This window comes from Saccopteryx bilineata, chromosome 1 (assembly GCF_036850765.1).
Source record: "Saccopteryx bilineata isolate mSacBil1 chromosome 1, mSacBil1_pri_phased_curated, whole genome shotgun sequence".
Lineage (NCBI taxonomy): Eukaryota > Metazoa > Chordata > Mammalia > Chiroptera > Emballonuridae > Saccopteryx > Saccopteryx bilineata.
Genome location: NC_089490.1, coordinates 391116194 through 391140042, shown reverse-complemented (window position 1 = coordinate 391140042; position 23849 = coordinate 391116194). Strand labels below are relative to the sequence as shown.

Below are 23849 nucleotides of genomic sequence, written 5' to 3'. Positions count from 1 at the left end.
TTTTATTTCACTTACCTGTGAAGATAAATCAGCAAATATATTGCTATGAGAGATATCAGAGAGCTTACTGCCTAGGTTTTCTTCTAAGATGCTTATGGTTTCACGGCTTATATTTAAGTCTTTTATCCTTTTTGAGTTTATTTTTGTGAATGATGTAAGTTGGTGGTCTAGTTTCATTTTTTTTCCAATTTTCCCAACACCATTTGATGAAGAGGCTGTCTTTACTGCATTGTATGCTCTTACCTCCTTTGTCAAATATCAGTTGTTCATAAAGGTGTGGGTTTATTTCCAGTTTCTCTGTTCTGTTCCATTGATCTATATGCCTGTTCTTATGCCAGTACCAAGCTGTTTTGAGTACAATGGCCTTGTAGTAAAAATTGATATCAGGAACTGTAATGCTTCCCACTTTATTCTTCCTTTTCAAGATTGCTGAGGCTATTCATGTATTTTTTTGGTTCCATATAAATTTTTGGAATATGTGTTCTATATCTTTGAAGTATGTCATTGGTATTTTCATTGGTATTGCATTGAATTTATAAATTGCTTTGTGTAATATAGACATTTTAATAATGTTTATTCTTTCTAACCATGAGCATGATATATGCTTCCACTTGTTTGTATCTTCCTTGATTTCTCTTATCAATGTTTTATAATTTTCTGAGTACAAGTCTTTAATCTTGGTTAAATTTACTCCTAGGTACTTTATTATTTTGGTTGCATTAATGAAGGGGATTGTTTCCTTAATTTCTCTTTCTGACAGTTCATTGTTAGTGTATAAAAATGCCTCTGACTTCTGAGTATTGATTTTATATCCTGCCACCTTGCTGAATTCATTTATCAGGTCCAGTAGTATTATGACTGAGACTTTAGGGTTTTCTATATACAATATCAAATCATCTGCAAATAATGATAGTTTACTTCTTCTTTTCCAATTTGGATGCCTTTTATTTCTTCTTGTTGTCTGATTGCTGTGGCTAGGACTTCCAGGACTATGTTGAATAAGTGTGGTAAAAGGGGGCACCCCTACCTTGTTCCTGATCTTAAGGGCATTGCTTTTAATTTTTGCCCATTGAGTATGATGTTGGCTGTGGGTTTGTCATAGATGGCCTTCATCATGTTGAGGTATTTCCCTGTATCACCACTTTGGAAAGTTTTGTTCATGAATGGGTGCTGGATTTTATCAAATGCTTTTTCTGCCTCTATTGAAATTATTATGTGGTTTATCTTGTTCCATATATATTTTTTTTTAACAGAGACCAAGATAGAGTCAGAGAGAGGGATAGATAGGGACAGACAGACAGGAAGGGAGAGAGAGGAGAAGCATCAACATCAGTTTTTTGTTTGACACCTTAGTTGTTCATTGATTGCATTCTAATATGTGCCTTGTCCGTGGGCCTTCAGAAGACCGAGTAAACCCTTACTCAAGCCAGCGATCTTGGGTTCAAGCTGGTGAGCTTTGCTCAAACCAGATGAGCCCGCGCTCAAGATGGTGACCTCAGGGTCTTGAACATGAGTCTTCTGCATCCCAGTCTGACACCCTATCCACGGCACCACCTCCTGATCAGGCTTCTCCTTTTTTGTTTATGTGATGAATCACGTTGATTTGCAAATATTGTACCAGCCTTGCCATCCCAGAATAAATCCCGCTTGATCATGGTGTATGATTTTTTTCATATATTGCTGGATCCGGTTGGCTAATATTTTATTAAGGATTTTAGCATCTAGATTCATCAGGGATATTGGCCTATACTTTTCTTTCTTTGTGTTGTCTTTGACTGGTTTTGAAATCAGAATTATGCTCATCTCATAAAAGGAGCTTGAAAGTTTTTCTTTCTCTTGAATTTTTAAAAATATCTTGAGAAGAATAGGAATTAGTTCTTCTTTGAATATTTGGTAGAATTCACTTGTGAAGCCATCGGACCACTGGCTTTTGTTTGTTGGGAGTTTTTTGATAACTGTTTTGATCTCTTTTGTAGTAATCAGTCTGTTAAGGTTTTCTGATTCTTCTACATAATTTTTAAAATATTATATGTTTCAAGGAATTTGTCCATTTCATCTAGGGTGTCTAATTTTTTGGCATACGGTTCTTCATAGTCTTCCTTACAATTCTTTGTATTTCTGTTGTGTCAGTTGTTATTTCTCCACTCTTATTTCTAATTTTATGTATTTGAGTCCTCTCTTTTTTCTTGGTTAGTCTAAAGGTTCATCAATCATGTTTACCTTTTCTTTTCTTTTTTTTTATAATAAATTTTTATTAATGGTAATGGGATGACATTAATAAATCAGGGTACATATATTCAAAGAAAACATGTCTAGGTTATTTTGTCATTAAATTATGTTGCAAACCCCTCGCCCAAAGTCAGATTGTCCTCCGCCACCCTCTATCTAGTTCTCTGTGCCCCTCCCCCTCCCCCTAACTCTCTCCCTCCCTCCCTCCCATGTCCTCCCTCCCCCCACCCTTGGTAACCACCACACTCTTGTCCATGTCTCTTAGTCTCATTTTTATGTTCCACCAATGTATGGAATCATGTAGTTCTTGTTTTTTTCTGATTTGCTTATTTCACTCCTTATAATGTTATCAAGATCCCACCATTTTGCTGTAAATGATCTGATGTCATCATTTCTTATGGCTCAGTAGTATTCCATAGTGTATATGTGCCACATCTTCTTTATCCAGTCTTCTATTGAAGGGCTTTTTGGTTGTTTCCATGTCTTGGCCACTGTGAACAGTGCTGCAATGAACATGGGGCTACATGTGTCTTCACGTATCAATGTTTCTGAGGTTTGGGGGTATATACCCAGTAGAGGGATTGCTGGGTCATAAGGTAGTTCTATTTGCAGTTTTTTGAGGAACCACCATACTTTCCTCCATAATGGTTGTACTACTTTACAGTCCCACCAACAGTGAATGAGGGTTCCTTTTTCTCCACAGCCTCTCCAACATTTGCTATTACCCGTCTTGTTGATAATAGCTAATCTAACAGGAGTGAGGTGGTATCTCATTGTAGTTTTGACTTGCATTTCTCTAATAACTAATGAAGCTGAGCATCTTTTCATATATCTGTTGGCCATTTGTATCTCTTCCTGGGAGAAGTGTCTGTTCATGTCCTCTTCCCATTTTTTTATTGGATTGTTTGTTTGTTTGTTGTTGAGTTTTATGAGTTCTTTGTAAATTTTGGATATTAGGCCCTTATCAGAGCTGTTGTTTGAAAATCTCATTTCCCATTTAGTTGGCTGTCTGTTTATTTTTATATCAGTTTCTCTTGCTGAGCAAAAACTTTTTATTCTGATGTAGTCCCATTCATTTATCTTTGCCTTCACTTCTCTTGCCATTGGAGTCAAGTTCATAAAATGTTCTTTAAAACCCAGGTCCATGATTTTAGTACCTATGTCTTCTTCTATGTACTTTATTGTTTCAGGTCTTATATTTAGATCTTTGATCCATTTTGAATTAATTTTAGTACACGGGGACAGGCTGTAGTCGAGTTTCATTCTTTTGCATGTGGCTTTCCAGTTTTCCCAACACCATTTGTTGAAGAGGCTTTCTTTTCTCCATTGTGTGTTGTTGGCCCCTTTATCAAAGATTATTTGACCATATATATGTGGTTTTATTTCTGGGCTTTCTATTCTGTTCCATTGGTCTGAGTGTCTATTTTTCTGCCAATACCATACTGTTTTGATTATCGTGGCCCTATAATATAGTTTAAAGTCAGGTATTGTAATGCCCCCAGCTTCATTCTTTTTCCTTAGGATTGTTTTGGCTATTCGGGGTTTTTTATAGTTCCATATAAATCTGATGATTTTTTGTTCCATTTCTTTAAAAAATCTCATAGGGATTTTGATGGGAATTGCATTAAATTTGTATATTGCTTTGGGTAATATGGCCATTTTGATTATATTTATTCTTCCTATCCAATGTTTACCTTTTCAAAGAACCAGCTCCTTGTTTTATCGATCCTCTGTATTGTTTCTTTAGCCTCTATGTCATTTATTTCCGCTGTGATCTTTATTATTTCCTTCCTTCTACTACCTCTGGGCTTTACTTGCTGTTCTTTTAGATGCATGTTAAGTTGTCTGAACTTTTTCTAGCTTCTTAAAATATGCCTGTAATGCTATGAACGTCCCTTTCAGTACGGCTTTTGCGGTATCCCATAAATTTTGAGTTGTTGTATGCTCATTATCATTCGTTTCTAGTAATTTTTTTATTTCTTCTTTGATTTCATTGCTAACCCATTTGTTATTTAATAACATGCTATTTATTTTCCAAGTGTTTGAGTATTTTTCAGTTTTTCTGTTGTGGTTGATTTCTAGATTCATGCCATTATGATCAGAGAAAATGCTTTTTATGATTTTAATCTTCTTAAATTTGTTGAGACCGCTTTTGTGCCCTAACATGTGGTCTATCCCAGAGAATGTACCATGAGCACTTGAAAAGAATGTATAATCTGCTGATTTAGGGTGATAGGTTCTGAAGTAATCTACTAAATCGAGTTGATCTAGTGTGTCCTTTAAGTCTGCTGTTTCTTCATTAAATTTCTTTCTTGAGGATCCATCTAGTGATGTTAGAGGGGTATTGAAATCCCCTAATATTATAGTATTGCAGTTGATCTCATCCATTATATCCATCAAAGTCTGCTTTATATATTTAGGTACTCTTATGTTAAGTGCGTAGATATTTATAATGGTTATATCTTCCTGATGGATTGCTCCCTTTATCATTATGTAGTAACCTTCTTTATCTCTTACTATACCCTTTGTTTTAAAGTCCATTTTGTCTTATATAAGTATTGCTACCCCAACTTTTTTCATTTCCATTTGCATGAAATATTTTTTCCATCCTTTTACATTCAGTCTATGTGCATCTTTTGTTTTAAGGTGTGTCTCTTTTAGACAGCATATGTACAGATCCTGTTTTCTTATCCACGCAGCTACCTTGTCTTTTGATTGGATCATTTAATTCATTTATACTTAAGGTTATTATTGATATGTAGTTTTTATTGCCATTTTATTCTTTAAAACTGTATTCCTTTTTTGTTGTATTCTTTTCCATCTTTGATCTGTTTACAACAAGCCCTTTAACATTTCTTGTAGCATTGGTTTGGTTGTAAAGAATTCCTTGAGGTTTTTTTTTATTTCTCCTACAGTTTTAAATGATAGCTTTGGTGGATAAATTAGACTTGGTTATATGCTCTTGTTCTGCATTACTTTGAATATTTCTTGCCATTCCCTTCTGGTCTCAAGTGTTTCTGTTGAGAAGTCTGATGTCATCCTTATGGGGGCTCCTTTGTAGGTGATAGCCTTTTTTCCTCTAGCAGCTTTTAATGTTTTCTCTTTTTCACTTAGCTTTGGTATTTTAATTATGATGTGTCTTGATGTAGATTTCTTTGGGTTTTATCTTTAATGGAGTTCTCTGTGCTTGAACTTGTGTGATTTTTCTGCATCAATTTAGGGACGTTTTCAGCTATGATTTGATTGAACAAAGTCTCTATCCCTTGATCTTTCTTTTTTTCTTCAGGAACTTCTATGATGCGGATGTTATTTCTCCTCATGTTGTCACAGAGCTCTCTCAGAGTTTTCTCAGACTTTTTAAGTCTTTTTTTTTTTTTTTTTTTTTTTTTGCTGCTCTGCTTCTGTACCTTCGTTTATCTTGTCTTCTAACTCACTGATTCAAACCTCAGCTTCATGCATCCTTTTAATTCTTTCCATTGTGGTCTTCATTTCTGCTATTGTATTTGTCATTTCTGACTGATTCTTTTTTATTTTTTCAATGTCCTTTTTTATACTTGCTATATCTTAATTTAGTTGTTCACTATCATCATCTATTGTTGTTCTAATTCTTTGAGCATCCTAACAATCATTATTTGAACTCTGAATCTGATAATTTGGTTATATCTGACTCATTCAAGACCTTTTCTGAGCATTTCTCTTGCTTCAATTGGGTTGCATTTCTCTGTCTTCCCATTTTGTCTGTGTATAAAAAGAGTGTGGCCATTGTTGTCTAATGGGTGTGGCTTCTGTGTACCATAGGTGTGGTCTGTCTGCAGGCCCATCACCCCCTCTGCCACTGCCTTGGGAATTTGGGTGTTTGGGTATGGGTGTTTCCAGCACCAGCCAGCTGCAGCTATCACTGCGGTTTCCGCCTCTCCTCAACAGGAGGGGCTATGTTCACATGCTCTAGTCTACAAGCCCCAGCCTTCACCCTGCCACTGACAGTGGAGCTCTGTGCCATGCCCAGGGCCGCAAGTCTCGGCACTGTGGGCAGTGATAAGCACCTTTGCTCAGCCTGGTCTCTGCTTATTCTCAGGCTTTTGCCCAACCCCCATGGGTGGAGTTGCTCTCACAGGTTGGGCCGCAATCCCCAGCTCTATGGGCGGGCGGGACTGCATGCTTGCACTGAGCCGCGGGTCTCTGCAGATCCCAGGCTTTCACCTTTCCCCTGCAGGCAGGATTGCAGGCAGGCCCACAGCCAGCTGGACCGCTTTTGTGTGTCCCTTACCCCACTGGGCAAGACTGAGCTCACTCTGGGCCTTAGTCTTGGCCAGCCCGGGTTCCACCCCACTGATGGGACTGTGCTTCCATGCCCCACCACCACCTGCCCTCTGGTTAGCCCTTAGCAGTGTTGTTGGGGGCACTGCACATCAGACCCTAACACTCAATACTATATTCCTTAAGCAACTCTGTTCTGAGTGCCGCAGAAGATCTTATTAAGCTGGTGTCCTTCTTCCCTTTGCTGGTATTAATGGTTCCAGGGGAAATATTTACTTCAGATTTGGAGAGTGACTCAACTCAGGGGTTAGGGTGGCTGTCCCTCAAAGTTTTTCTGCCTGTGCCTCCTAGATTACACTCTCTTCCTGCTATTTCGGTCCTCTCCTCTCTCCTCATCCCCTGGAGCCCCGGGTGAGTGGTTGTGAAGAGGTTTTCTGCACGGTCCCTTTAAGAAGCATCCTGGGTCTAAGAAAACTGTCTCTTACTCACAAACAGTATTCTTACTTGTTTTGCAGCTAAATACTGTCCATATGCTTCTTCTACACTCTGCGGCTACAGGCTAAGGCTTTGTTCCTGGGGCCCAGGGCCTTCACCTCTCTGCTCAACTCACTTTCCACCACGCAAGTACCTCTAAGCCAGGGGTCTCAAACTCAACTCAGCATGTGGGCCACAGAGCAAGATCACAGCCATTCGGCAAATACAAGTAGGCCCCTAGGCTTACTTAATTTTATCCAAAATATTTTGAACTTCGTGGATTAGTCTGCGGGCCACACAAAATTGTTCAGCAGGCTGCATGCGGCCCACGGGGCATGAGTTTGAGACCCCTGCTCTAAGCTACCCTTCACTCCTGGGAGCTGGACAGCCCTCTCCATGTTTCTGCTTTTCCTACCAGTCTCAGTGTGTCTTCTTCAGTATTCTTTGGTTAAAGAGTCCTTTTAGTTTAATACAAAGTTGGTTTTTCCGGATGATGGTTCTTAAAATAAAGTTCCAACCAGCGGTCTTATAGTAAGATTGAATACTTTAAAGATGTCACTCAAGTCTTCTAGTTTACATTGTTTCTAGTGAGAAATCTACTGTAACTTTAATTTTTACCTCTCTGTATATAGTGTCTTTTCTCTTTAGCAGCTTTTAACATTTTCTGTTTGTCACTGCTTTTGACCAATTTATTACAATGCATTTTTACTGTAATTTTCTCCATTTTTTTGTGCTGTGGTTTATTAGATTTTTGGGCATATGTAATTACAGTTTTTATTAAATCTGATGGAAAATTGGCTATTACTCCTTTAAGTGTTTTTTCAGTCCTTTTTCTCATTCATTCTATTCTTTGATGATTTCCAAATCAGGTAGCCACACAACCTCTTCCCTGCCTAGGTTTGGGCATCCTGGTTCGTGACCATTTCTGTAGCTCTCTAACCCTTTGATTATTTTGACCCTCATGCTATATTCCCACAAAATGACACTCAGCCAAATAATAAACCAGTTGTAGCTCCAAGTTTCACCTCATCCTAGAGGATTTTGTAGATTTGCTTGTCTTCAGAAAACATCAATGGATTGTGTGAATTTTTAACCAAATTGTGTTTTATCCTGTCAGTACTACTTTAGGACCATACCAACCACTCTCACATTAAATTCAGCGTGATCAAAGCCTGATGTAGATACTTGAGGTTTACTTTTTTTTTTTTTTTTTTTTGCATTTTTCTGAAGCTGGAAACAGGGCGAGACAGTCAGACAGACTCCCGCATGCGCCCAACCGGGATCCACCCGGCACGCCCACTAAGGGGCGATGCTCTGCCCACCAGGGGGCGATGCTCTGCCCATCTTGGGCGTCGCCATGTTGCGACCCTCCTGGGTGTCGCCATGTTGCGACCAGAGCCACTCTAGCGCCTGGGGCAGAGGCCACAGAGCCATCCCCAGCGCCCGGGCCATCTTTGCTCCATTGGAGCCTTGGCTGCGGGAGGGGAAGAGAGAGACAGAGAGGAAGGCGCGGCGAAGGGGTGGAGAAGCAAATGGGCGCTTCTCCTATGTGCCCTGGCCGGGAATCGAACCCAGGTCCTCCGCACGCTAAGCCAGGTTTACTTTTTGCAATGATACACTCTTTTCGCAATAGACCCATTCTTGTCCCACTCTCAGACCACAGAGTTTTATTGGTGTCTGTACCTAGGCTCCCAACGTAAGTGTGTGATCTGGGTTTAGAAAATCAAAGAATTCCTTCTTTTTTTTTTAACACTAATTGCCTCAGGTAGGTGTACTGACTTATGTCAAATGCAATTTCAATACTCTTACTGGAGTTTCTGGGTTAAAGAAAAAGTCTACCTTTCCTGATGAAGTTATTAAGCATATATTTTTATACTGCAGGACAGCCTAGGTGCCCAGGGTACATTTAGGACACAAGACATTGGTGCTATGCCCTAACCCAGTTCTACTTATTAAAACCCTTTAATTCTAGCTTCTGATTGGATCCTTTCCTTCTGACTCATGGGATGGTGAAAGGAGAAGGGTAAGAAATTTCTGCACTGTCTCATTGTCATCTGTTGGGATACTACATAACCCCTTAGCTGTCCAGCTAGTTGAAATGACTTCAACACAAATTATCCCCATCATCTGTTGATACCTAGTGATGACTCTGTCCAGGAGCTGGAGGGGCTTTTGTACAAGAAGGCTCACACTTGGAGGATGAAGTTCTGTGAATCTGAAAATGGCTCTACTTCCCACTGATTCCACAAAGGAATTTTATAAGAGCTGTTTTACATCATTTATGAAGTCACTTTTTCTTTTTTTTCCCCTAATCCAATTAATGATTGATTTTCAGACTTTTTTTCCCTTCCCTATATTCCTAGGTTTGCAGTGATCCTTCCCCCTTTCCTCATTACTCCTTCCTGAAGTCAACCTCTACTCAATCCACTTTGAAGTTTTCTCTGTTCACAGATAAGGTCAAATTGTAGATCTCTTATAGCACAGTGGATGAGGTGTCAACATGGAATGCTAAGGTCACCAGTTCAAGGCCTGGGCTAGCCTTACTCTTTCGAGAAACATATGAGCCTGACCAGACAGTAGCACAGTGAATACAGCGTCAAACTGGGACCCAGAGGACCCAGGTTTGAAACCCCGAGGTCGCCAGCTTGAGTGCAGGCTCCAACTCTCACCAGCTTAAGCCCAAGGTCGCCGGCTTGCGCAAGGGGTCACTTGGTCTGCTATAACCCCCTGGTCAAAGCACATATAAGAAAGCAATCAGCCCTGGCCGGTTGGCTCAGTGGTAGAGCATCAGCCTGGCATGTAGAAGTCCCGGGTTCGATTCCCAGCCAGGGCACACAGGAGAGGCACCCATCTGCTTCTTCACCCCTCCACCTCTCCTTCTTCTCTGTCTCTCTCTTTCCCTCCCGCAGCTGAGGCTCCACTGGAGCAAGGATGGCCCGGGTGCTGGGGATGGCTCCTCGGCCTCTGCCCCAGGCGCTAGGGTGGCTCTGGTCACAGCAGAGCAACGCCCCGGAGGGGCAGAGCATCGCCCCCTGGTGGGCAGAGTGTAGCCCAGGGGGCGTGCTGGGTGGATCCCGGTCGGGCGCATGCGGGAGTCTATCTGACTGTCTCTCCCTGTTTCTGGCTTCAGAAGGGTACAGAAAAAAAAAAAAAAGAAAGCAATCAATGAACAACTAAGGTGCCGCAACAAAGAATTAATACTTCTCATCTTTCTCCCTTCCTGTCTGTCCCTATCTTCCTTTTCTGTGTCTCTCTCTGTCTCTGTCACATAAAAAAAAATTTTAAAGTAACATACTAGAGGCAACTCTGAGTTGATGCTTCCTACTCCTCCACCATCTTTTTCTCTCTCACTCCTCTCTCTAAAATCAATAAATAAAATCTTTCTTTTTAATTAGTTAATAGGCACATAACACAATCCACAGTTCAAATGCACAATGTTTACCTGAAACCTATGTACTCTTATTGGTCATTGTCACCCCATTAAATTTAAATTCTAAACTTAAAACAAAGAAAAAAATTGTATAAACTTTTGTCCATAAAATGTGTCTTTCATGTGAGTATGAACAAATGTTTCTAAAATTGGAATAATGAACAATACCTTTCTAAATGAACATAAGTTCTAAGTCCAGTGTCAACACAAAATATTTTTGAATTAATTATTTCTTATGCAACAAGGTACTAAAGCTAAAATTTTGACTGGACACAACAGATGTGAAATTACAAAGTTTATCCAAATCACTGTATGCCCATCTCCAAAACAAAGAAAATGACAAACACAAGCATCCCTCAACAATATAAAGAATATAAACCTGGACAGAATGTAAAGTGGGATAGTGGCTTATGAGATTTGGGTAAATCGCAGTGGAGATATGCCTGTCCCTCACCCCAAACATTACGCGTGTGTGCATGAGAGGGGGGTGGATATGGAAAGGTATTTCAGAGTGCTATTCTGAGAAACTAGTAAACACTCCATATTGCTGGGCCCAAGAGACTGAAAATCTTAGCAGGAAGAGGGATGGGCTGACTGACAGGTGGAGGCAGATGAGGATGGCTGGTTGACATCAGTCTACGTCAAAGATGTTTCTAAATTAATAGCATTTGTCAGGGCAGAGGTGCATGGATGTCTCCCTCTGGACTGCAACAGAGGAGCCATAAGAAAGTCTTTTCAGAACAAACCCATTAATAGGGCCACTTGGAATTCCCATTACAAAATTTTGAAGGTGACCACTGACTTTCTAAAGATTAAAAAAGAGTCAATCATAATCATAATAGACATTTTCTTCCTTTGTCAAGGGTACTACATTAGGAGGGCAACCAAAAGTCTCCAAAAGGAAAGGAAATAAAAAGCTTTCAATATCTACCAGCCCAGAGACAGTTAGCCATTTGTTAAGATACCAGGTCAAGTAAGACCTTTCTGTCCCCTGACTGCTTCTCCCATCTTCTCTAATTGAGCCCTTACCTGAAATCTAAGGGAATCGAGGCCTGACCTGTGGTGGCGCAGTGGATAAGGCATTGACCTGGAAAGCTGAGGTTGCCAGTTCAAATTCCTGGGCTTGCCAGTCAAGGCACATACAAAAAGCAACGAGTTGATGCTTCCCATTCCTGCCCCACCCCCCTCTCCTTTCTCCAAAATAAAATCTAAGGGAATTTTTGCTGTGTATTAACTCATAAGAAGAAAAACATTGCTGAAGTTTTCTGAGTTGTCATTTAGAAGCTGATAAACATTTTCTCACACTATAATAAGTTTGAAGGATGACAAGAGATAAGATTAAAGTCTTATTTTGAATATGTCTTGGTTCCTTAACAGCCAATTCACTTAAATACAATCTTCATAGGACCGGATTCAAAAGCTTCCAAAACAAAATGGTTAGACATAAAATTAGGAAAAACTGTTCACTTGCAAGAAGTATGAAATTAAACTGCCACATATAAGCATGGTATTGAGAGCTCTGACAAATGACCCGTCTGGGACTCATATATTTATTCCATCACTTATCTAAACCACAACTCTCAGGAATCTTTGGTGCAATAGACATTTTGTCTCTAGTTGATGGAAAAGCTTCACAGACTTGTGAGTTCACCGTGTTCCTTTCTCATTAGCCCATGTGACTAAGAGTAAGGTTTTCTGACGCCAATTGGATGGGAATTACAAATTTGGGTGCTGAAAGGACATGACAGCACTTGAATATGAGATTATGAGGTTTATGTGGAAGTCGTGGTAAGTGTGAATTAGACATATAAGTTCTCTTCAAAAATAAAAATACACAATTCAAAACTCTTTCATATAAAAGACCAAAATTGAAAAGTGTAACAACTAAATTTTAGTTTTGAGATGCTACAGAAGCCAATAAATAAATAAATAAATAAATAAATAAATAAATAAATAATAAATGGAAACATTTCTATCCTGATAATCAAATACACATAACAGCTAAGGAAGGTTAATGTAAGAGAAACATCCTGAGACTTTATTTTCCTGCAAATGTTTATTTACCCAAAAGTGATGTTCAAGAAGTAAGGAAAATAAAGCCCCTTCTCTTCCATCCTTACAAATTTTCACTTTCCTTTCTCTCGCCCTATCACGCACTGTTCTCTGTCCTCCATTATTACCTGTACTCTTCCTTCTGTATATTCTTGCCTCAAATCTCTTACTGCCTCTTTCTCTCCTTTGTGAAGAGCAGTGGGAGGACCCCAAGAGCAAATGAATGGCTAATATTACTGATTTCATTCAACCATTACACACATCCCTCCCTTGCCACTCACAGACTTAATTTTGAGAGGTTTCCCAGTGACAGTCCAGGTTTTCACTGATGTTTCTAGCTTTTAATAGACTTAGAGGGCTCAAGAGTATATATGCATGCCCCTAGTGAAGTAGGCTCAGGTCCAGATTTCCAGAGTAGCATTTTCTCAGAACGTCTCTAATCTTAAGGTTGTCAAGACAGCAAAATTAATTCTCTAAGAATCCACATTATGAATTTAGCTCTTTACTTTTTAAATGAGAGGAGGGAGACAAAGCCAGACTCCCACATGCGCCACTACTGAGATCCACCCAGCAAGTCCCCTACAGGGTGATGCTCATTTTGCACCTGAGGTAAGACTGCATGGAGCTATCCCCACTAGAGGCAGGAGGGGCCAACTCGCTGGAACCAATGGAGCCATGGCTGCGAGAGGGGGAGTGAGAGAGAAGGTGGGAGTGGTGGCAAAGCAGTAGGTCACTTTCACTGTGTGCCCTGACCAGGAAATGAACCTGAGACATGCACATTCCAGGCCGAAGCTGTACCACTGAGCCAACTGGCCAGGGCCTGGATTAGTTCTTATGACCACATTCATAAGGACAAGCATGAAACCTAGAATAAAAAATTGGTGCATACACACTTATTCTGTCAATAGTCAATACTTTTATTTCTGAAAAAAACATTGTATAGGAAGCAAAATTTCCTAGTGTGTATGGCAAATGTTGATAGAATTCAAGTAAGGATCATCATAGGTTGTTCAAAATGGTCGTGGGCTTTAAATAGAAACCATATTCTAATGCAGCCCTCTCAGATTTCTTGTTTGATTCCTAATAAGAATATTATTTCTTTCTTGACCATAAAACAAAACTAAGCTATTAGGTTATATACATTGGAACTTACACATATAATTTACCAATTGAAGTCATTCTTTGCTACACCATAACTTTTTCATGGCATTTTTCACCTCTGCATTTCTCAGTGTATAGATTAGAGGATTGAGCAAGGGTGTCCCGATAGTATAAAACACAGCCACCATCTTGTCCAATGGATATGTGGTTGGTGGACGTGTATATATGAATATACACGGGCCAAAAAATAAGACAACTACAATAAAGTGGGAGGTACACGTGGAAAGGGCTTTTTGCCTTCCTTCTGCACTGTGGTTTCTCAGTGAATACAGAATGACAACATAGGAGGCAAACAGGATTATAAAACTCACTATGCAAATGAACCCACTATTAAAAACAATGAGCAAATTTATCACATAAGTGTCCATGCAGGCAAGTTTCAACAAGGGCTGCAAGTCACAAAAATAATGGTCAATCACATTGGGGCCACAGAAGGGCAATTGCAAAGCTAGGAAAATCTGTGCTGAAGAGTGGATACAAGAGCCCACCCAGGCCAGAACCACCAACACACCACAGACTCTCTGGCTCATGATGATGGTGTATCGCAAGGGCTTACAAATGGCAACATAGCGATCAAAGGCCATGAGGATGAGCACAAAGGTCTCCATGCACCCAAAGAAATGGGCTGCAAACACCTGAGTCATGCACTCATTGTAGGAAATGGTCTTCTTCTGAGAAAGGGCATCCACAATCAATCTGGGGGCTGTGGTTGTAGAGAAGCAGGCATCAGCAAAGGACAGATAGAAAAGGAAGAAGTACATGGGACTCTCCAGGGTCCTGCTTGTTTTAATCGTCACTACAATGAGAAAGTTCCCCGACAGTGTTGCAAGGTAAAGAATCAAGAAGATCCCGAATATTGCTTTCTGCTTTCCTGCATCCTGTGTCAACCCAAACAGAATGAATTCAATCACACTGTTATTCATCGCCATACTAGTGGCCATAGGTAAGATGCAGTTGGCAAAGGTTTAATCTGCAGAGAGAAAAAAAGAAGAGTCATCCTGAGATCACAACTGAACTCTACATTCCTTATTTCTGCTCCATCCTGTTACCTCCAACTGCCTTTCATCCACTGTGAATCTCTGTACACATGCAAATACGCAAGCTCCTCCCAGATCCTTCTGTTGTTCAAAATCTCACTGCATTAGACCAAAAGCTTTTACATTCAAAGAATAAAAATAAATAAATGTCCTTGCCTGAACAGGCCATGGCACAGTGGATAGAGCATCAGACTGAAATGTAAAGGACCCAGGTTTAAATCCCCTAGGTCTCCTGCATGAGCATGGGCTCATCTAGCTTGAGCACAGGGTTCCAGGCCTAAGGGTGGGATCACAGACATGACCTGAATGTTGCTGGCTTGAGCCTGAGGTTGCTGGCTTAAAACCCAAGGTCACTGGCTTGAGCCCAAGGTCGCAGGCTTGAGCAAGGGATCTCTTGCTCTGCTGTAGCCCCACAGGTCAATGCACATATGAGAAAGCAATCAATGAACGACGAAAAGCCACAACAAAGAATTGATGCTTCTCATCTCTGTCCCTTCCTGTCTGTCTGTCACTATCTGTTCCTCTCTCTCTCTTGCTGTCTCTGTAAAAAATATAAATAAATAAACAAACAAATAAATAAACGTCTTTTTAAAAGTTTGATTTGTACCAAGACTGAAAACTGCAGAACTTGTACTTTCCGTGGGCAAGTGACTTAACCTCTTTGAACTTCAGCCTCCTGTGAAAAATGAAGAACAAATACTGGTCCCACCACATTCCGATTGTTTCTAAGAATTATATTAATAAAAAGATTTTATACTCATACATAAACACACACATACACACGTATATTTCATGGATGATGCATCTTATCTGTGAGCTTCTAAATCTGAACAGCATTAGGCCAGTATAATTAAGCACTGATATTGTTAGAGAATCCCTCTGGAAAAAAATATTTCAGTTAGGTTCACTCCTTTTTGTGTCCATCATCCCTAACCCTTTCAGGACACTGGATAAAATGTGCTTTATTTTTAACAGTTTTATTTTGCTGATACCTCTTGTGTAGATGTCAACTCCATTGACAATCTTCATATAACAAATGTCTGGGTGATATTTTGAAGTTGGCATAATTTAGGGAAATGACTGTTTACTCTATCTAGAACTGATTCCCTTAGATTACTGAATCTATCTGCCCATAAATTTGACCTGACAAAATTTCTAATATGCCTATAATCTAAGTATTAATAGTATTTTTACTCATCTATGTTCCTCTTTACCCTAAATTTCCACTAAAAACATTATTTGAAAAAGATTTCAAGAAAAGGAAAAGAAAAAGATTCCATAATCTCGATATACAATTTTATGATTTTTTAATCATTTTCCTTATTCTTTGCATATATAGTTTATGTGATTAAAATCATCATATAATGTCATTTTGTGTTTTGATGTTTGCTTAGAATTATTTTAACATTTCTTACCATACTCTTATATTTTCCATAGTTTAAATTTAATAATTTGTAAATTTGTAAAATTGATAATGTATAAATTTTGTCCATTGATATATTTTTATTGCTTCTAGTTGTCACTCATAAATAACTATTTTACAAAAAACTTTAGAATACCTTCCCAAGTATAATACTGCTGACCCAAATACCAGAGATGATTACTGCTATTGACAAAAATTAAATCTTTTAAATATATTGTACCTTTTTATTAGCTATATTTTACTATAGAAATAATCCATAATCATGACCAAATATTCAAAGTAAAAGAATGTAAGAAGAAAATACTAAACTCTCTCTCCAAATTATTTGAATCTATAATCCCACTCTTCATTTGGTTTCTTGTCTGTCTATCCAGAAAATTTCTTTAAGTATATATTTGCATATGTATTTATGTATAGATCCTTTTTTATATACAGGTATGGCCAACACAATATTATTTTGTAGAAAAACTGATGCACAAGCAAAAAAAGCACAGATTATCTCATATCTTATGACATGATTTTATTATCTGACTTGGTTAATAGAAATAAAAAATTGCATTTTAAATATATTCATATATTTTATTGCCGTGTTTAATATTTTAATACAGTTTTCTAAAAATATTTTTCCTTGAAAAATCTTTTTCTCTTTTGTTGGCTCACTTTTTACAATCTGGATATTTACCTAGTATAGATATTAATCTAGCAAAAGCACTTATTTCTTGATTAAGAGTACAGTTACTGAAATTGGATGGCCTGAATCAAATCCCAGCGCCCCTATTTCCTGGCCACTCAGTCTTGGGAAAACCACTATTGAAATAACCCTGGCTACTCTGCTGATGAAATGAGGAAAAGCTCTGGCTCAGAATAAAAACTATGAAAGCCTCAGCCTCTGCTACTTCCACTACTAGGATTCTGTTATTATTCCTCATTTCCCATAAATTTTTCCTTCTTATATATGTCAAACTGTCAATTTCCCCTTTTTTAGTCTATAACTTTAAAATGTTTTTAGAATTATAGTATGTGTTCTTTTCCATAATTACTTATGATTAATTGCAAATACTGAATCAAAATTATCTGGATGAGTTATGAGGAACGGAGTAAAGATTCATCTGTTCTTAACAATTTAACATGAGCTTTAAGATAATGTAAGTAAAAGCATTAATGATGTAAGTCACTATGGTATTAGAAGAGTATAAATTCCTAAAGGACAGTGAAAACTTCAGCACTATGTGAAGACATGGACTATAACATGAACTGAGGAGATCAGGACCTAAGCCAGTTCTTTGAGACACAAATATTCAAAAGCAGAGCTGAGAGGTGGGTCACACAGTGGTCAGTGCATCGAGCCTGTAGCCACGCAGCCTGATTCATGCCCCACACAACCACCATTACGGTGGGAGAGCTATCATGTCCCCTCATATCTCTGTACCTCATTTTCTTCCCCTGTAAACACACATAGTAAAATCACCTACCCTTTCGGGTTGCTATGAAGGTCAGACAATTCCATATGTGCAAAGCCTATAGAGGATGCAGGGAGTCAGGTAGGCGGCCTCTGCAGTTGGAGTGCTAACATTCATTAGGTTTATTAATCTTGGCTCTCCAAGAGGTACCTCCCACTTTTCAAAAATATTAATCCAAAATGGTCATCTACCCATAACACAGCTGTGCTGATGTTTTAAATCCTAGGTCCTTAGCTGAGTAACTGAACTGTCGCGCATGCTCCTTCTCTCGTGGTGATCAGAAGCTATGAATGACAATTCCAAATACCTTTAATAAATATTGAAAAATAAATAAAGTGCATAACATCTTTAATATAGCGGGCCCTGATGAGAGGCAAGTAGAAATAAAATAGTCCCTATGTTGTGAAGATGTTTGGGGTCTAGAAATATAAAAATCAGAAAAGTGAGCATTAGGAATAAAAAACATGAAATCAAAGTTTTAAGGACAGTAAGGCAAATAAATGTATCAGCAACTAGAGGAAAGATCAATATGAAACCTCCAGTGTAGCCAGATTCTAACGTCACAGGAGGAAGGCTTGGAAAAGTCAGTTTTCCTCCTAGCCAAAGGCCATGAAAGCCAGGGTATGAGGTGTAACTATATTTTTATAGGTGAAATATAAAATTTTGAAGCTTACAAAACAGGACAATAGATTTTACTCAGATTTATCCAGCACCTAAGAAAAAACTACACTCACATTTGTTTAACAGAAGTTAGTCATCTTTTCTTTGTAGATTTAATTCAACTAGACTTTGAGCTGACCTATAATGAAGTGTCCACCTCCCTCAAGATGTTCGAGTTCCCGTGAAGACATCTGTCTTTCTCTCCCTTGCCCTTGGAAACTCAGTGGAAGGCATACAAATGACCCCCAACAAAGTAAAGACTGGCCTGCAGGCACCCCAACTATGATGGGATAGTGGCTTCTGACTTGGCACTTCCTTTGTTAAAGGATTAGAGTGCTCACTTCAGTTAGCTTCTGTGGGACACAGAAAAATTAAGCATCTCCTCTCAGCTTTAATAGGATCCTCTGTTGTCATGGTTGTCACTGTTCAGGCTTTACATATATTTTAGAGCAGTCAAAGGTTCCCAACACAATTGAGAGAAAGCTACGGAGATTATCCATATAGTCCCTGCCTCTACACATGCATAACCGCCACACACCATTAACACCTCCCCCAAGAGAGGTACATCTGCTCTAAATGATAAAGCCACAATGAATGGCACATCAGAATCACCTCAAACCCATAATTTGCCTTTGGGCTCACTAATGGCAGTGTACCTACTACGGGTCTGGATAAAGGTGTGATGACATAGGTCTGTCATTTTAAAAACCTACGGGGTATTTTCACTGCCTTAAAAATAGTGTCATTGTTATAGTCACAAAACATAAATATAATTCCTTTCACACAATGTCCAATATTCAATACATTCTATATAATATGTCACACACAATTTACTTTGAGATATCTGTGTCAGTTTTTAATGTGAGAATTATTAGCTCATACATACCAGTCAGGCTGTTATTTCATAAATGTCAGTTATTATACATGGCCAGTCCTAGAATTCATTAATGGAATCCTCATATGAATACTTTATGTTCCCAGAGAGAAAGGACACAATTTCATATATGCCATCAACCTCTCCCTCCTTTTACCTCTTTGTCACTCCTTGAAAAATTGTAAAAGTATAGAGACCAACGAGAGGACACCGCCTGCGTCTAGATCGGCCCAAACAGGAGCGTAACGGTAGGGTGCACGAACTTGGTAGAAAAACCGTGCGCGCGGCTGTGCTTTCCCACCCGGAGTCGTTACAGATGTGGGAAAAAATGCTTCTTGAAAGTAGTTCATTATTGAAGGCTGTGATGCTGGTAAGCGTTTTCTGTGCCTTGATCACTATGCTAGGACACATTAGGATTGGTTATGTAAATAAAATGTACCATGAACATCACCTACAAGCTCCTAATAAAGAAGGCATCTTGAAAATTTCAGATGAACATCTGGAGCTCAGTAAGAAGTTTCGGGTTTACTGTATCATCCTCGTAAAACCCAAAGATGTGCGTCTTTCGGCTGCAGTGAAGGAGACTTGGGCCAAACACTGTGACAAAGCAGAGTTCTTCAGTTCTGAAACTGTTCAAGTGTTTGAGTCGATTAACATGGGAACAAATGACATGTGGTTAATGATGAGAAAGGCTTACAAACACGCCTTTCATAAATATCAAGACCAGTACAGCTGGTTCTTCCTTGTACGCCCCACAACGTTTGCTATTATTGAAAACCTAAAGTATTTTTGCTTAAAAAGGACCCATCACAACCTTGCTACCTAGGCCGCACTGTAAAATCTGGAGACCTTGAATATGTGAATGTGGAAGGAGGAATTGTCTTAAGTATAGAATCAGTGAAAAGACTTAACAGCCTTCTCAGTGTTCCTGAAAAGTGTCCTGAACAGAGAGGGATGATTTGGAAGATATCTGAAGATAAGCAGCTAGCAGTCTGCCTGAAATATGGTGGAGTGTTTGCAGAAAATGTAGAAGATTCTGAAGGAAAAGATGTATTTAATACCAAATCTGTTGGGCTTTTAATTCAAGAGGCATTGACTAATCAAACCAACCTGGTAGTAGAAGGATGTTGTTCAGATATGGCCGTTACTTTTAATGGACTGACTCCTAATCAGATGCATGTGATGATGTATGGGGTGTACCGGCTTAGGGCATTTGGGCATCTTTTCAGTGATGCCTTGGTTTTCTTACCTCCAAACAATTCTGACAATGACTGAGAAGTGAAACAAGAATATATATATGATTGCCATATAGTACATGTACTGTCATTATTTGCAATAACAACTATGTTTCCAACTCAGCAGCATGTTTCTTTTTTTATTTTTCAGTTTGGTGACACTGGTTTAATCACACATTAAAATTTAGGAGTACATTTTTAAATAGAGTGGGCTTTTCGAACATACGTGAAAATTTCCAATATGATGGAAGAAAATATTTTAAGAATAGTTTTACGAATAAAGCATATATTTATAAATATACTTATGCTATCAATTCTAAATAATGAACATTTAAAATCTGTGGCATGATTTCTTTCTGATTTTTTAAAATATTTAAATGTTTTTTTCACTTTCAAAGATATGCAAATGAATTGCTAGTTGTGAATTTGTGAATAAAGTAAAACTTTTAGCTGTGCTTCCATTACTTCTCATGTCAGTTTCTGTTCTAAGGCTCCACAAGTGACAGTGAGTTTGCTTCCTCAAAATACACAACCAAGCAACAAAGGAAATGGACCCAAATAATGAAAAAGTGGAAACTGAAATCCATCCTTGAGAGAATGAGTGACAATTACTTACAGAGTTTAAGTTTCCCTGGGAACTAACCTAGTGGAGTTCTTAGCATACACAATTGTATTGTAACTCTCTGTACTTCTCTATGCAGATCCTGGAATTGGAGAAGTGACAATGAGAATATAATGTCATTTAACAATGTTGTTTCCCAGTTAATCAAGCTCTCATCTGTGTTTTGGATAAAAAAATATATCAGTTGAGTAAGAGGCAAGAGAAAGGAAATAGTTTAGTGCAGCTTCAACACTTACCTTTCTCTTTTAAAAAACCCAGTGATATCCAACAGAGAGCTCATAGTTTTCACTCCTTCAGTTCTGATTTAGCTTGACGATGAATCTTGCACATGAGTTTGCAACATGTAAATTGTTTTTCAAATGGATCCGCTTGGCTTTACCATTACAGGTTCTTTGGGTAGTGGATATGCTCCTTAGATGGCCAACCCTTCCTAGAAAGTGGGAACTAGATTCTCCGAAAAGAATGGAATACCAGCAGAAAGTTTCTTCTATTCTTAGCACTTCCTAGAATAAAAAGGAATATCCCCACTATTCTGTGATAGAAACATCTCTACAGCTAGCTCTATTACCCCAAATCATTGCCCTGTAGAGCACATGAATTAAAGAATTTTTTGTCCTCCATCAGATATTTATAGGGGTTTCATGAAAGTTCACGGATGCTCCACCTTAGGAGGGATGAGAACTCCACCCATCTCACCCAAACCAAACCAATTTGCTCATTAAGCTACTTAGCTCACTTAATCCAGGATCACAGCAAACCATGCGGCCAATTCATCCCCTAGAAGGCTGTCAACAGGCAGATTCTGTCCTCAGAGTCCCAAGTTTGCCCTAAGGGACACCTCCCATTTCTGTTACCAGGTGCTCGACCCATGAGCCCTGCTCTAAGGAAAAACCACGCTTTCTAAGTCACGTTGACTTTCTGAGGCATTGACTACTAAAAGCTACCAAAGGCTCTTTCTGTCCTTTAAGTCAAACCTTTTCTATTGGCAGTCAAAGCCTTGAGACCAGGTGAAGATTCAAACAGATGGGAAATAATAGAATTCTGGCTCCCTCATTTGTTTCTGTGGCTTTAGGCATATATCTTCTCCTAGCTTCCTATTATAGAAAATGTGGTCATGAGGTATAATAATTACTACAAATAATAATAGCATTGATAAAATATAATATAAATAATTACAATGAAAAGTATTAACTAAAATTTCTATAATTTCAAAAATAATATGAAATCAGTAGGTAAAAGGAGGGAGAAGAAAGAATTACAAAAAAATCTCTTTACACATTTTTATTTTTAAATATAAATTATATACAGTAAGACACACAATTTTTAAATGTATAGGAAGTGAGCTTTGTCAAATGTATACAGCATGCAACTAATATCACAAAGTAGGAGTTGTCGATTATCTTCTACAAATCTAACAACCATATTTAGCTTTTTTGTGTTTACTTCATGTTTATATATTTTTTGCTTTCTCCTCTTTATTTGGTTTTATTTTTATTCTTAATAGCCAATGTTTCTATTTATCACAATGCTTGTAGTTGCCATTTTCTTGATTAAGTTTATTGGGATGACGTTGGGTAGTAAGATGATATAGGTTTCAAGTGTACAGTTCTATGATACATGATCTGTATATTGTATATGTCCACCACCCAAACTCAAATCATATTCAGTCACAATATGTTTGATCCCTTTACCTGTTATTACTACCCCACCATCTTCCCTTTGGTAACCACCATCCCTATGTCTGTGTGAGTTTTTGTTTGTTTTCACGTTTGTTCATTTGTTGCTTTCAGTTTTATATCCCTCATGTGAGTGAAATCATATGGTTCTTAACATTTTCTGTCTGACATTTTATTTAGTATGATATTCTCAAGGTCCAGCCATGCTGTGGCAAATGGCAGGATTTCATCTTTCCATTTGGTCTCAGTACACAGCTCCTTCTGAGGAGAGGAGGGCAGTGTTCTCAGAGCCTCACCCCAGCCCCTGCTGGTTCACTGGCAATCTTTGGAGTTCCATGACTTACAGGTGTATCACACCAACTTCTGCCTTCATCAGCAAATGGATTTTTCTTGTGTGCATGTGTCTCTGTGTCCAGATTTCTCGTTTTTAAAAATACTGTCACCTGACCTATGGTGGCGCAGTGGATAAAGTGTTGACCTGGAATGCTGAGATTGCCTGTTATAAACGTTGGGCTTGCCTGGTCAAGGCATATATGGGAGTTAGTGCTTCCTGCTTCTCCCTCCTTCTCTCTCTCTCTCTAAAAATGAATAAAATCTAAAAATTAAATAGAATAAATCTGTGTAAGTAATCAAGGGATATTTCTTTTAAATCAGTCATAATGGATTAGGGCTCACTCCAATGACTTCATCTTAATTTATGGTGAATTCACAGCCACTGGAGGTTAGGACTTCATCATCTTGGGGAGGGGTACAATTCAGAACATAGAAAACCCTAGGACTCGAGAAATGCTGTGAGGGAAAAATATTGCAGGATTGAATCGCTCCAAATTTCCTCCAAAAGATCTGCTGCTGCTGTTGCCCTCACTCTAGTAACACTCCACCTGTGGAAGCCCAGATTCTCGGCTTTCTGTCTATGCCCCGATTCAGCTAATGCTCCCAGGGGGAAGGAGCCACTGAATTCAACTTATGGAAGGACTTCCCTCTGGACTCTTATCTGTGGGAGTAAGCAGTTGAGATAAAAGACACCATTGTTTTCTTGCAGTCAATTAAAATAATATTAGTTCAGTGTGATAAGTAGAGATGTTACAATAATAATGATAAGCTCTGATTGGCAGTTCCAATTATCATTGATGACTATAAAAGGAATAATAAATTATTACTTAATTTCAATATATTAGATTTCTGATAAAAGTTAAACACCAAAAAAGAGAGCTATTTGCTGCGAAGACAGGAGGACTTAGGTAAGAGAATAAAAAAAA

The 23849-nt window shown here is 38.7% G+C and overlaps 2 protein-coding genes across 2 annotated transcripts; one reads left to right on the top strand and one right to left on the bottom strand.

Annotated features, from left to right (window-relative positions):
* Window positions 1–13512: 13512 nt before the first annotated feature.
* Window positions 13513–21463, bottom strand: LOC136318723 (olfactory receptor 4C11-like). Its single transcript, XM_066251531.1, has 2 exons — window positions 21151–21463; window positions 13513–14573 (listed from the first exon to the last, which is right to left on the bottom strand). The coding sequence occupies exon 2, from the start codon at window positions 14542–14544 to the stop codon at window positions 13618–13620; it is 927 nt and encodes a 308-aa protein (XP_066107628.1). The 5' UTR covers window positions 14545–14573; window positions 21151–21463; the 3' UTR covers window positions 13513–13617.
* Window positions 19178–20332, top strand: LOC136318721 (C1GALT1-specific chaperone 1-like). Its single transcript, XM_066251529.1, is given in 2 exon segments — window positions 19178–19845; window positions 19848–20332. Coding segments are annotated over 2 exon segments (957 nt in total). The 5' UTR covers window positions 19178–19373.
* Window positions 21464–23849: the final 2386 nt, after the last annotated feature.